This window comes from Sceloporus occidentalis, unplaced genomic scaffold (genome assembly GCF_023333645.1).
Source record: "Sceloporus occidentalis isolate IW3139 unplaced genomic scaffold, rSceOcc1.0.p SCAF_209, whole genome shotgun sequence".
NCBI classification, from domain to species: Eukaryota; Metazoa; Chordata; class Lepidosauria; order Squamata; family Phrynosomatidae; genus Sceloporus; species Sceloporus occidentalis.
The window spans coordinates 130,415-145,026 of NW_028317189.1; the positions used below are offsets into that span (position 1 = coordinate 130,415).

The following is a 14,612-nucleotide window of genomic DNA, read 5'->3' on the forward strand; positions in this document are numbered from 1 at the left end:
TTACATACATAATGATTAAGGGAGATATTCACTTAAGAAGGGAAGTGTGCAGGTGGTTTGAGTTTACTAAATTCATTATGCATTATGCAGGGTCATCACTAGAAAGCTTCTGCTACAAGAAAGGCAGAGCTGGCCCCACATAATGCATATTTCAATCAGTAGGGTGATCTTCCTGAAGTCTCACTGATTTAATTATGCATTAAGCAGGGTCCACCCAATCATTCGGAAGCTCACTGGGGTCTGCCCCTTATAATGTATAGAAGTGTGTGAGCCCCATAATGTCATGGCAGATAAGAACCATTCGACCATCCTTTTTTTTTTTATCATTGGACTTGTCTGTGGCTCATCTCACCACTGAGGAATAATGCAGCAAACCAAACAAAACATTTTAAAATCCATTTATTCAAAAAGGACAATCCCAAAATATTCCTTTTTACATGCCATTTCACAAAAAAAAAAAAAAAATAGTTATGATACGGACATACCGCTAAAAACCAAGTACAAAAAATATAAATTTTTTAGTATTTCTTTTGCGGTTACTTGCCTCTAATCGGTAATAACACAAGAACCCTTTTGTCGCGTTGTGTTGGATATTGCTAGCAACTCGCAGATCTGGATGGGAACCCAACGTTATTTCATAATTCTATAAATCGGGACCGGACACAAAGCAGACGAGTGCGCGTCGCTAAGTGCGTCTGACGATCCTCTATGTGATGCTGCGTACGGCCTTCTCCTCCGTGTCGTCATCGGGTCTCACGTTCCGGTGCTCTGATGTCCAACCAACTGCTCCTCCTGAGCCGACAGCCATGACCAATCTAAAGACTGAAATGTATCTCCAGTTACGATGTGACAGGCATGGGACATCGGTGTGTATACATGGTTATACATTGTACAGCGCTGTGGAATATGATGGCGCTATATGAATAATACAATAATAATAATAACATACATTACTCATACATGTATTATACATAATTTGTAGTTCGATCTTGTTATGAAATTGGGGTTCGGCTTTCTTAAGCCCATTGTGCATTATTTTAAAACAGTGTAGATTTAACTTACTACCCTTTAGTTTTCTGCAGTATAGAACATCGTGTGTGCTAGGGCGAGAGCAGAGGCTTTTCACGATACCTACCACCAGGCTTGTGTCCCGTTCTGTCAAGAAGTTTCTCATTGAAAGTTCCAGTTGCCCACACAGACTCCGGGACTCAGAGAGAAGTTCCTCACTGTGAATGAGATATATATTATTCCTTTCCACTTCCAATCTTTAATTCAACACCACTTTCTCTACGTCTGCTGTTCACCAGCCTCCTCCATCCTCTCGCCTGCTATCCAACACCATCTTTACCTACTAGCCTGCCATCCACCAGCCTCCTCCATCACCTTCTCGCCTGCCATCCACCAGCCTCCTTCACCAACTCGCCTGCCATCCACCAGCCTCCCTCACCAACTCACCTGCCATCCACCAGCCTCCTCCATCACCTTTTCGCCTGCCATCCACCAGCCTCCTCCATCACCTTCTCGCCTGCCATCCACCAGCCTCCTCCATCACCTTCTCGCCTGCCATCCACCAGCCTCCTTCACCAACTCACCTGCCATCCACCAGCCTCCTTCACCAACTCGCCTGCCATCCACCAGCCTCCTTCACCAACTCGCCTGCCATCCACCAGCCTCCTTCACCAACTCGCCTGCCATTCACCACCCTTCTTACCCTCTTGCCTGCCGTCTGTTTGTCATTAACCAGCAACTACCCTCTCTCCTTCCATTTACCAGAAATCTCCTGCATCTCCTCCATCTTCTCTCCTGCTGTCCAATCTCATCTTTTGTTTCTATATCTTCTCTAAGCTACCACTGTCTCTACTACACACAGCCCTTTCAACTACCTATTTTCTTCTTCCTGTTTATATCCTACAGATTATTCCCCCCCTCTTACAAATTCTTGCTACTTCTCTGATCTATGATCTGCTGTTTTTCCACTCACCTTTTCCTGAGATGCTCTTGGGATGGGCTGGCTAACTGGACTGGAGGATGCGAAAGCAGCGTGGCTGGTGCCGCCATCCTGGATGTAACCAAACTGTCAGGACTGCTACTGACCGGACCGCGCACTTTACTCTGAGCGGAGAACATAAAGCGTTAAAGAAATACCTTCCACAATAATGCCCGCTTACACTCAACGGGGAAAAATAAAGACACTTTTATAGATTTTTGTCAACATTTGTAATAGCAGTGTTGAAGAATCCAGAACTTCCTGGTTCATCAAGCACCAACGTCTTAAAACTGCTGTTCCACCTACTGGCACTGATGGGTCATTGTTTGAGGACAACGTTCTCATACAGGGCATGCATTGGCTGGGTAGGTAAACATATTCATTTAGAAATAAGTGTCCAACATGTATTTGATGGGTAGGTGTCCTGTTAGAATGTACGATACCCACGCATGCAATCTTCAGGAGATTCCAGAGTTCTTGCTGCCTCTTCTCCTGTCTTTTTACAACCATTTGGTCATCTTGTCTCATTTGCTCCATGACCTCTTTCAGTTTTGGAGAGAGTTCCAGGGCCTTCCTCTTGCACATCACCGTTTTACTGCAAACAAAAAGGTAAGAATGATTGTATTGGACAACACAATCCGCAAATACAAGGAGTATTCAAAGATGATATTATATACCTGAGCTGGTCATATATTAGCACAACTCTCTTCTCAAAACTTTGGACAGCCTGGAGTAGGAGACGAACCATCTCTTGACTATCGCCTCCTGTCCTTTGATCTGAAAAGAAATACCTTACAAGTAACCCTGTATCCATATATAAGATGGAACAGAAGTCCTGGTTTATTCATGTGTTTACGTGGGTTGATGTTGTATAAGTTAAGGTCTACATTTTTTGTTTTTTTAGGTGGAATCAGATGTCAGCACATCAGATCTGGGTTAAAATCACATAGAAATAAATATTTTTCACTGTAAGCTTTAAACCCCAGCGCTGTATACAGTACTGTAGGTTAGCATTGACTGAAACCTGGTTTTATCCTATTTTTTTCCCAATAAACTTCTTTTGTCTACAGACCTGGAGGCCGCCATTGTTGTCAGTAACGTGGTGGTTTGGCTGACTTTCCCCGCTCAAAACACGATTCTTTATGGCAATGCTAATGATGTCTGGTCCTCCGTAGACTTTCATTAGTCAGAGTGTCTGACGGGGTGATTCAAACTGAGCTATTCTATTGTTTACCAGAAGGCAGTATAATAATGAGTCAGGATGTTTTTCTCATGGACGCTGCTGCATGAAAACCATTATAGGAAAACTAGAACAGTTTATTTTAAATAAAATATGGTAGAAAACTTTTTTTTTTTAATTATTATTATTTTAGTAATAAAAATAGTTCCTTGGCTCCCAGAATAGCAGAATGTTCTTCCACAAGCCAAATTCTAGACTGCTTACCTCTCTGCCTCTCTCGCAATTTCCGATACAATTCCTTAGCTTGTTCCTCTCTATAAACAAAACAAAAAAAGGTTCCAAGCACAGATCAGGAAATCCAGTCAAAAGAACTAATGTATTCAACGTATTTATTCTTCTTAAAAAGGAATCACTTACATGTCATCAAGCGTCCCACGATACTTCCTGCCAAGTGGGTTTCTCTGCAAATCGACGCTGTCTGTCTGTAATTCCATCATTTTTTCTACCAGTTGTTGTACCTCCTGCTCCTGATGAAGGTGAAACATACAGGTAAGCACTACATTTGACCCATTTTTAAAGTGAGCATATTCAGAGATATATATATATATATATATATATATATATATATATATATATATATATATATATATATATATATATATTACTTACCCTCCCACACAGCTCCACTGCACTCTCCATATACTTCCAAGTAGACAGTAGCTTCTCAGACGCTAAAAGCCAAACAAGTATTATCATTAATAATTGAGGAAAGAGCGAGTAATAATGAAGGTTCAAAATTACCGGTAGATCTAAATGTCTCTGAGACCCCTCTACAGAAAAATGCACATTTCTCCTTTCAGGAGTTATAGTGTAACACTGTCTTGATAGAGAAATCAGAAATAGTTTTTGCTTTCACATTACCAAATCTCTTCAACTGACATAATAAAAAGTTTATACTAAAGACGCCCGGAATAGGGAGCTTCAGGACTCACTGATTCCAAACTCCATTTGTTCCTTGTATTTTTCCAGATCGATCTGGATACTGCTCCGGAAAAAGTCTAGCTTGGCTTTTAGCTGTTCACACTCTGATGTCATCAGGTTCTTCTTTTTAGAAAGTTCTGTATTATAACGCAGAAGATTCACCCTAAAAACATACAATGATTTTCTTTAACTACCGGTATATTCGTTAGGATATATATATATATAAAACCTTCAGTATTTGTACAAAGAGCTTCCTTGCTCCTGGAAGTGGTATGGTCCAAGAAGAACTTGTTTCTCTAAATTATTTTGACCACTTCAACCAAAGTTTCTCTTCCAGGAGCTGGCCATCTTTTGGTAAGCCGATTACAACTCGGATACGAGAAATTTTAAAACTGCTGTCAAAGGTCTCCTTCCTGCCCACCATACTTTGATATACAAGCTGTTAAGTGGCCACTGTGTACGATCATCCACAATTACTTATACAGGAATGGGGTATGAGGTGTCCCCCTCTTACAGAGTTGCACGCTGTCCCATCTGCAGGCGGGTACAGTCCTCTTTGAGGGCCCGAATGGTCTGCCAGATCTGACCCCAGACCCTGCGCAGCTGGACATAGGTGAGCTGATGCTTGGGGTCCTGCACTGGAAAACAGAAGCGAAGGTGCAGCCGTGATGTCATGGCGCGTCCAGCTAGGTAATAAGACAGTTCTCTGGTACCAAAATATTTATTCATCAAGAGACGTAACTAAATTGAACTCAAAACAATAAAAAAAAAGGTCCAACTCTCGTTACTGTGCTACTCACATACGCAGCCGACGCTGTCTGGATGAGGTCGTGGGGATATCTGAGGCTCATACACTGTCTTCCGGTTATCAAAGAGAAATATCAAGTCGCTCTCTCCTTGACGGGCCTCGGTAATCTGCCAACAAAAACAGTACCCCATTTAATAAGGTATTTCGCAGCAGCCTCTGTGTGTCTCCATCCCAATACCCAACGTCAGCACCCAGGAATCGTGTAAGCTAAAGGTATCCAAGGAGAAGATGAAGATGTTCTCCTTGGATATCCTCCACCAGGGAACGTGGAATACTCCCCTGCTCCACCTCTACGTTCTTCCCATGGGCTAAGGCTTTCCTCCTCCCTTATCACCTCTTCTTTTTGCACACATACAAGACATTTTAGATGGGTAAACCTGTGGCTTGCAAGCCCTCACCCTGTGGTCTGACACGTATTGCACGAGGGGTTGGAGAGGGTTGAGAGCCAGTCCAGATGCCTGTAGAAGCTCCTGTTCCTCCTCTGGTATCCCTGTGTCCTCCTCCAGACGACTTTTCAGAGACTGCAGGGTCTCTTCCTCCGTCACGGGGTAGGTATGCACACGGCCCGATACCATGTTTAGCACAGACAGCAACTACAGCAAATAAAAGGAGATATCCCGTGGGAAAATAAAGTACAGTTCCGTATACAGTAATGTCGGTTAGCTTTCATTAGTCAGAATGTGATTAAGACGGAGCCATTCTACTGTTAATTACAGGCAGCATTATTAAGGAGTCGGGGCATTTGTCTAACAGACTGGGCTGGGATAAAATAGCTAGAACACATACAAATAAAATATTTAGAACACAGACAAATGGCTGATCCGCAGCTGCCTGGAGTAATCTTAGGAGGAAGAGAAAACTGTTTAGATCCTTCTGGTTCCTACCTGGTTCTCCTCCTCAGATCACAACCTTTTAGTTTCCCGTCTTGATGTTTTTGCTAATGTGCATCACCTACCTTGAGGTTAAGGATGGAGTCCAGAGCCTGGAAGCAGCCCACATCAGGGCTTTGCGGATCAGTGCCCCTCTGTCTGGGGTGCCACATTAACATACGCTGGAGCCAACGTTCCAGTTTGGAAGCCAAGATCCTGAGCGAGGGTGACAAGCATTATAATTTATCATGCGTGCCGAGTGTCATGGTTTTAATACAAAGTCCAACAGTTAAGGATGACTACCAACTGCACAGCTTTTACCATCATTATTTGTAATTGTAATTGAAGGTAACTAGTCTAAAAGTAAGCGAATACTTCATCAGGAGACCGGAGGTGGCAGCTGGTGGCAAAACCTGCCAATTACTTCCTTATCCCCGGCTCACCTCCATTCTAGGACTAACACACCATGTCAATGCTAATGAAATCCTGCTTAGGCTAATAAAGCCCCTCCAGAGACCTTATTTAGTCAGAGAGTCCTTCTGGGTGATTGAGACCGAGGCATTCTTTAGTTTACCAGAAGGCAGTATGATAAAAACCAAAACACGAAAATGTAACTTCTATGCATATTTTTGTTTTTATCTATTTAACATTTATTTTATAAAATGTTACCCTTCCTAATACTAAAATGTGGTGCTTTTTATTCTCTTTATTTCTCTATTTTTCTCGTTACACTCCATACCAAACTATAGTGTTTATTTTAGAATCAGCAGGGGTCATATATTCAAAAGCGATTCTAGAGTTTATTACTATAGCAACCAACTGAATTGTTGCAGGCGCATTCCACTGGTTGCCCTGGTGATAAAACTATTTTAACCGGTCACTTATAATACATACTTATTGCGATAGACCCCTAAGCCTTTCTGGAGGGGCAACCTTACATGCTGATGGCACGAGTATTCCACAGAGATTATCATGCCATATACAGCCAAAATCTTGAGAGATAAAAGACGTCGTAAATCACCCAATATCCAGAAAAATGACATTTTCTTTGAGAAACAGAACAGGCAACGCGGGAAACATCCACTTACGGACTGAGCTGGTTGGGCGTTGGTAGAAAGCTGGAGAACTTCACCGATCCCAACAGGTCTTCATACACCACGATGTGCTCGTTACTCTTCTCACGCACCTTTCCGTGCCTGTACCCCAAATACACGCCACCAGTTCCATAACTATGTCGTAATTACTTTGTGATGCATTCATCAAATTAACAAGGTGGGGGAAAAAAAAAGACTTCCCTTTGGGAGAAGCTGCAGCTCCAGAGTGACAGATCAGTGACAGGAAAACACTACTATTTAAATGAACGGGAGTGCTGGAGCCGGCTCGCATGTCACCGGGTCAAAACGGACAGAGCTAAGCAGAACGGGAAGGCTGGTTGGCTTTAGACATCAGGGAAGGAAAGCCCGTTCCACCATGCGGTCTCACCATTGCACTGGCTGCCAGTTGGGAAGGAAAGGACGAAATCCTGTTACGCACTCGAACGCCAGTGTCCCAAAACTCCAATAATCCACGGTCACCGTGTACTTCTGCTGCTCCAGTAACTCGGGGGCCTGGGGAGGGATTACAAACCCACGTATTGAGAAAAAAGCAGAGGGTGAGAGAATGGACCTTTCTCTTCGTAGACCTTCTTTAGTCAGAGAGTCTCTCTGGGTGATTAGGACCAAGATATTCTTTTTGTTTAACAAAAGGCAGTATGAGAAGACCTTAATGTGTCCGTCTAACAGACCTAACACATAAAACAAAACACTATACAGCTGTAATAAACCAGTATTGGAAGGTGTCAGATGATGGGTGTTATCCTTTAAGTTTTATCATGTCTATCAATGACCTTTATATAGCTTCAAACCCCTGGTATTGGAGACTACATTCATGTTTACAAACGATCTCGTAAAAGCACTTCCATTAATGTTGCTTGTGTGCTTCGGCCCTCTGAAGACTCCAAATGGAGAAAGGTCAACAGATGCCATTTCAAAGTACTGAAAGTATGCTGGAGGTAGCCAGATGAAGGGACTCTGCTATGGCGGCCCCATATGCCAGAAAGGGTTAATGCACCAACCTTAAAGCTCCGAAACTACTGTTACTGTGTTTATTCTGTCTGTTTTGTTTTGGTGTTTGCAAACTGGGAAGGAAACAGCCCTTAGGGAAAGATAAGCAATCAGTGCCATATAGCTGGAATAACACGGGAGGTAGATAAGGCCCCATTGTATAACATAATGAAAGGGTGTCCCTGGGGTGAATGGTAAGGGAAATGAAATCCCTGGACACAGAACCCTTCTTCTGGCTGCTGTAGGCTACATTTCCTATCATGCTCAGGCTGCCCGCTGGTAGGTTGCCAGATGTTGCGTTCCCTGTCCCCAGATTAGGATGAATGCATATAATTCAAATAGGAAATAATGAAAATTGCCTTGGGATCTGATACTTCTACACATGGTGCTTAAAAACATCCGTTATTAAATCATTTGCTGGCAAAAAGGGGCCGTGAAATAACTAGGAAATCCACAAAGGAAGACAAATGAATTGATTAATTGGTGTCACTTTTCCATATTCTTTAATTTTCTTTTCAGTATAATACACAAAACAATGTAACAAAATAAGTACTGCGATGTATCAGAAAACCTGCCGTAGGAGCAGCCACGTTAACATAATGTTGTCAAGATTTACATAATCATTAGATGATAATTACCCCCCAAAACTTATTTCTCCTCATCTATGAAGCCAGGGGTGGGCTGCTCCAAAACTCTTAAAAAAATGGCTGGTCCAACTTGGACTAGCCCACTTGTAGAAGCGGGAACCCGCGGTGAAAGAAGCCTCCGGGAAGGTAAGGAAAGGTGTGGAAAGAACGAGAGAGATGATAACGGAGTTAGAGTATATATCCATGCATGAATGTTCATGTGTTAGTATGAGTGAGTGTGTGTTAGAGGGAATGTGCGCATGACTGTCTATGAGTATGTATGTGTTAGCATGAGTGTGCATGTGTATTTGCATTTCTGCATGTGTGTTAGCATGAGTGTATATATATAAGTGTGAGTATTAGCATGATTGTGTGTAAATGCATGTTAGCACAAGTATATATGTGTCTCTGTGTTACCATAAGTGTGTAAATGTGCGTTAGTGTACGTTTTGTAGCACGAGCGTGTGTAAGTGTAACGTGCCAGTTGGGGAACACGGGGCTGATGGGGCCATTTCTCTTTGCCTGGTGGCATCGTATTGCAATTTGTATGGGCTGCATGGCGGAGGAGCAGAAAGGCCTGTAGAAGGGCTTCATAATTCCTGTGAACCCCCAAACATACTGATCACTTACCAGATACTGCAGGGTGCCCACGAAGGAGGTGCATAGACTGCCCTGATCCAACTCCTTGGCATATCCCAGGTCAATGATTTTATGGATTAGCTGGGAAAAAAAAAAAAGGACCACATTTACCTAGAGCCACCCCGGTATTACTGTGTGTAATACACATTCACACAACACTTTGTGCAACAAACCACCTCTAATCAGATCAAATCCAGAGCCGTCTCGTCGCTGACCGACCCACCTCGACCACCGACTCACCTCGACCCTTCCCACTCAGAGGCTTCCAATTCCATTCTAGAATATTTTGCCCCAATTCTTAAATGACATGGGGTGGGACCACCAGCTATCGTATGCGTTAAAGTGTGAGAGTTGTGGTTTTTAACTTACTCAGTTCACGATACATGATGAGGGCCCAACATTGGCAGGGTCCAACAAGAAGAAAAGCTGGGCTGGTCCTCAACAGGTGAAGAGACTGGAGAAATTTTATTGATTTACCCTTTACATTATACAGGGCCAGCTCTTGGTTATTGGGATTGGACCTTCACAATGCGTAGTGATGTCAAGGAGTTTAAACCACAGCTTTCATTTCAACTCCCCTTTTAGTGAACAGATCCCAAAGATTCCTAGCACCATCCCATCCTAGCAGCTGGTGCCCAATCCTTCGATGCTCAGTCCTGGACTAACATTCATAACGGATCCCAGACATTGCCTTTTGCCCCCTTCTTTAAGCCATACCCCCATACACTCACCCTGTGCTCTCCCGGCTGTAGGACAATGTTTTCCGGTTTCAGATCCCTGTGGATTATTCTATTCTCATGGAGATACCGTAGGGCAGAGGCTGGAGAAAGACATGTATAGATTAGAAGTATTCCGTGACCTGACAAGACCCCGACTACCTTGGAGAGAGATAAAAAAAAAATATTGTGACATCACAAGTGATGCATAAAAGGTTATTTTTTTTTGCATACTTACAGATGTCGCAGAGCAAGGTCAGGATGGCTCCTTCTTTAAGGCCGCAGCAGTTCTCAAACTGGTTTAGGTACTAGAATAAAGACAAATCACTTAAAGGGGAGCTCCCGACATTTATTTTATTACAGGTTAAAATGACTTTTAAAAATATTGTACTTTTTCCCCTAAACAGTTCTAGCAGCTGCACATTAGCCATCTGTATGTGTTCTAGGTCTGTTATTTTATCCCAATCTACTAGACAAACACCCTGTCTCCTGATCATGCTGCCTTTTGGTAAATAATAGAATACCTCGGTCTCAAGCACCCAGTTGGACTCAGTGATTAATGAAAGTCTATAGGGGAACAGACTTCATTAGCATTGCCATGAACAATCAGCTCAGTGTGGTTTCCGGTCTGTATATTTGTATTTTCTGTGGTTAATGTGTACACGCTAGTATACAGAAAGCACCCAAGCTAGTATTGAGTACAGTCGGCACACAATGCTACGTCATAGCAATCACCTAGGCTGTTGCGCAGACAATCCACTTCAAGCAAGTGGCATGTAACAAAAAACCACACACCTTGCGCAGGTCTCCACCCTCGCAGTACTCCATGGCAAGCAGTGGAAGGTCATTGGGGGCCAGTTTCTGCAACCCCTCCGGAACCTCACGGGCCGAGACCACGTTCTTGTGATTTAACCTAAGAAAGAAAGCAGAAACATTAGAGATTGGTGGGAGCGAGACGCGTAGAAAAGAACCACGGACAAGAATATAAAAAGGAAAAGTGGAAAGGTTGGTAGAATTCTTAAACAATGTAAGCGTGAATTGCAGCAACAACATGGACATGGAGCAAAGAAAAGCTACTGAAAAGAATATACACTACCGTAAAAAAGTTTGGGGTCACTCAGCTGTTTTCATGGAAAACAAGGAAATTTCTGGCTGTAACACGATTGCGAAAGGGTTTCTAACAATAAATTAGCCTTTTAAAGTTAAACTTGGATCAGTGAACCCAACGTGCCATTGGAACACAGGAGTGATGGGAGTGATAAAGGAGTGATGGGAGTGATAAAGAGGCAAGGATATGCAATCCTGTGTTAAATGAGCAAATGTCTCTACAGCTACAGAATTGGGTTTTATACGGATAGGAAACTGGACTGGGCATAGTCTGGAATGCGGCAGTTCCTCTTTATCCACAGGGGTTATAAAAACAAGATAAACAGAACACACAGAAGAGATAAATAAAATATGTATGATTAATGTAATAAAGCATGTTATAAACATGGGACGGCGCGATGGCGGGCACAAAAAAAAGCAAAGGAGAGACCAACGGGGAGGAAAAACAGAGGCCAATCTCACTTCTTCATGATCTGAATTTCAAGGCACCATCTTTCCCGGTTTTTGGGGCTCAGCTCCTGACGACACTGTTTGATAGCAACCTGTTCACCGGTTTCCTGCAGAAAGATGGAAAATGAGGACGTGAGACGAGAGCTGTCAATCAGAATGATAAATTATTAAGATAGCAGCACCTGTCAGACCAGAATGAACATGCTACAAACCCAGCAGGCTTAAGGGGAACAGTATCGGCAAAGAGGCAGTTTAATGTTCCTGACGCCGCTACGTTAGAATAACGCATATTAATGTAACCCTTCTAAAACAAAAATAAATAATAATAATAACAGAAGTTGCAGTCCCGCTGCAGAAGCTGCCCTTCTCCTCCATGGTGAAACTATTCTTGCTACTGATTGGCATTAGTAGAGTTCTACAGAACCTCCTCCCATCCATTTGTAACATGGGCAACATGCAAACTCAAGTGGACCACTCAGATATCCTACGTGTTATGGCTGGAGCGTTCCTGTAACACCGAGCAGGTCGGCACAGACATGTCACAAGAAGATTAAACTAGGGCACATGCCTTGCTAATTAGAATAATTGCCGGGTGACACAGCATCCTAACCATACCAGTCACACACACCGCACACATACACACATACCACGCACACATACACACATACCACGCAACAATAAAGCCGCTTTTCACCTTGTTGATCCAACGCAGGACATATCCGAATCCACCGGTCCCCAGGCGTTCCCTCATCTCCCACAAACCACAGGTCTGCGTATGGGACGGAGGAGCAGCCCAGCTGGTCCTCGCAGGGATGGCATCCTGTACAAATACAACACAAAAGATACGTGGCTCAGCCTCCCAGCAGTAGCGGTAACAGTTAACACAGTAAGGGAGGTTAAACATGCAGCGGATAGGCGTACGGCTCCCAAATGTAAGACGAGACCAAGAACTGATTACGTTCCTACATTAGCGAAAACGGGCAGATCTCCCGTCACATTCTATGTTTCTATAATAATAATAACCTTTACTTGACCAAAATACCTGTAAAGCAACTCAAGGTTGGACCTTCTTATTTGCCCCCCTTATCGCCTCCGTACCTGGTGTGTCATGTGAAAGAGGCAACGTAATCCGTATCCGATCTGGTATCCGGCCCCGACGACCGTCTTCTGTCCTATCTGATCACAGATGACAGCGTAACAGTTGTAGTTTTGTCTTGATGTTGACTTCCTATGTACAATGTGAGCAAATCACTTCCTCGTTCAGTTCCCTGTATGATGTCATGGAGAGGGGGCGGAGCATCTCTTAAAGGAGCCATGCCAGAGAGAAGGCTGTCATGATTACAATGTGTTTTCATTATTCTTTATTTAAAAACATATTACGAGTCGCCGTACAATATAAAGGCGGGGTGGTAAAGAAATATACATTTACACATACAGGTATAACACGAGTTGAGGAGTGATTTACAAACACACAGCGTGCCGGGGATTTACTGACCAAACCATTCTATGCTTATTAAAATACGAGACTTTGTCAATTAAAAAAAAAGTATAATCAGTGATGTACAATAAATGTAGAAATGGATTAATTATATTCTGATTTCCAAATCATAATAAATCTCAGTCCAAATTCTTTAAACAGGGCTGGTTTAACTCAGTAGGTGTGAGCTCAGTGGGGTCACAGAACGTCAGCAAGGTGCATCGCAGGAGTGTGAGTGAGTGAGTGAGAAGGAGCAGGGTGACCACACGTCCCGGATTGCCCCAGAGAGTCCCACAATGGGACTTCACAAAGCATTGTCCCGGAATGAGAGTGCTCAGCAGAGTCGAATCTTGGGGCCGCACTTTAAGAAGCCGCCCCTGACCGTCGGAAAAAGATTTGAGCCAGCCAGCGCCGCTCGATAATTTCTTGGAGCGGCACTGGCAGTGGTGCCAGTGTAGCAGTGGGAAACCAGCAAGGTGTCGGGGCACATGGAGGGGTCAAGAGAGGCCCAGTGTTCTGAAGATTTCAGTCGGGTAAGTCGGCAAACTGGGGATATGGTTGGCAATGTGAAGCTGTTAGGGGACAAGGTTGACAATAAGAAACTGGGGACAAAGATGGCACGGTTTAGCTGTTTGAGGACCAAGATGGCACTGTTAAGCTGTTTGAGGACCAAGATGGCACTGTTTAGCTGTTTAAGGACCAAGATGGTACTGTTTAACTGCTTGGGGACCAAGATGGCACTGTTTAGCTGTTTGGGGAGCTGGCATCGCAGGACACACGTAATTTCTGGAGGGTAGTGGGTCGTGCCACAATGCCACTCCCGCGACCAGGAATTTCCCCGCAGTGACCCAGAGAAGCGACGCTTTACCCGTAGTCTCCAGGCGACACCCGGAGAGTTCCCAGGTATGGCAATTTGAATTTTTTTATAGAGCAATTTTAACATTTTTTTTGGGCTCAAATCAGGTTACAATCTAGAAAGTTTTTATGTAACTCTGTGACCTATTATTATCTATTTATGTAGCTGAGTAAGACATTTAGAAGAATGTACATGAAGTATATAATTCAATTTAAATCCATTTTCTATGCACTAACGTGGGTTTTGGGGCTGTAGATACCGCGATACACTTATGCCCAGCAAAGTTTCTGAGCTCCCAGAAATGAGATACAACAGGAGAAGAAGGGGCTTAAGTCCCAAAGAGGGACTGTCCCTTTTAAACAGAGACACCTGAGTAGTATAAGTGTTCTATTTTCCAAACCCTGTCCAATTATCACGCAGGGAGAGATTATTTTACGTGCAATTCCACACATGGCCACTAGAGTAACAAGATAAACTGCGCCTAACTTGTGCTTCTTGAATCTCTGTTAAAGGGGAACAGGCACTATTTTAAAGACTGGTATTGTATCGCTCCCTCTTTAAGGTCACAGCAGTTCTCCAACTGGTTTAGGTACCAGAACAAAGACAGCTTTACAGGTAATGTTTGAAAAATATCATGCTGATTCCTTCTTAAAGCAGTTCTAGTTTTTGGGCGATAAAAAGTAAATAAAAGAATGCCTAAGTAGGTGTTTGTTACCTGAAGCAGAAGAGCAGAAAAACGTACATACAGTTTTGGATTTGTGTTCCTTATTATGGTTCTTGGGCACTACTAGCCTGAGCTAATGTCGGGCACGGT

At 43.3% G+C, this 14,612-nt stretch overlaps 1 protein-coding gene across 1 annotated transcript; it reads right to left on the reverse strand.

Moving 5' to 3' along the window:
• Positions 1-753: 753 nt before the first annotated feature.
• On the reverse strand, positions 754-12,216 carry LOC149277565 (inhibitor of nuclear factor kappa-B kinase subunit beta-like). Its single transcript, XM_089502711.1, has 21 exons — positions 12,160-12,216; positions 11,478-11,572; positions 10,704-10,821; positions 10,147-10,216; positions 9,924-10,012; positions 9,184-9,273; positions 7,308-7,432; positions 6,914-7,021; positions 5,912-6,041; positions 5,355-5,549; positions 4,949-5,063; positions 4,663-4,786; positions 4,160-4,311; positions 3,837-3,898; positions 3,585-3,694; positions 3,432-3,481; positions 2,665-2,764; positions 2,435-2,582; positions 1,982-2,112; positions 1,136-1,226; positions 754-822 (listed from the first exon to the last, which is right to left on the reverse strand). The coding sequence occupies exons 1-21, from the start codon at positions 12,214-12,216 to the stop codon at positions 754-756; spliced, it is 2,229 nt and encodes a 742-aa protein (XP_089358837.1).
• Between the last annotated feature and the right edge of the window lie 2,396 nt (positions 12,217-14,612).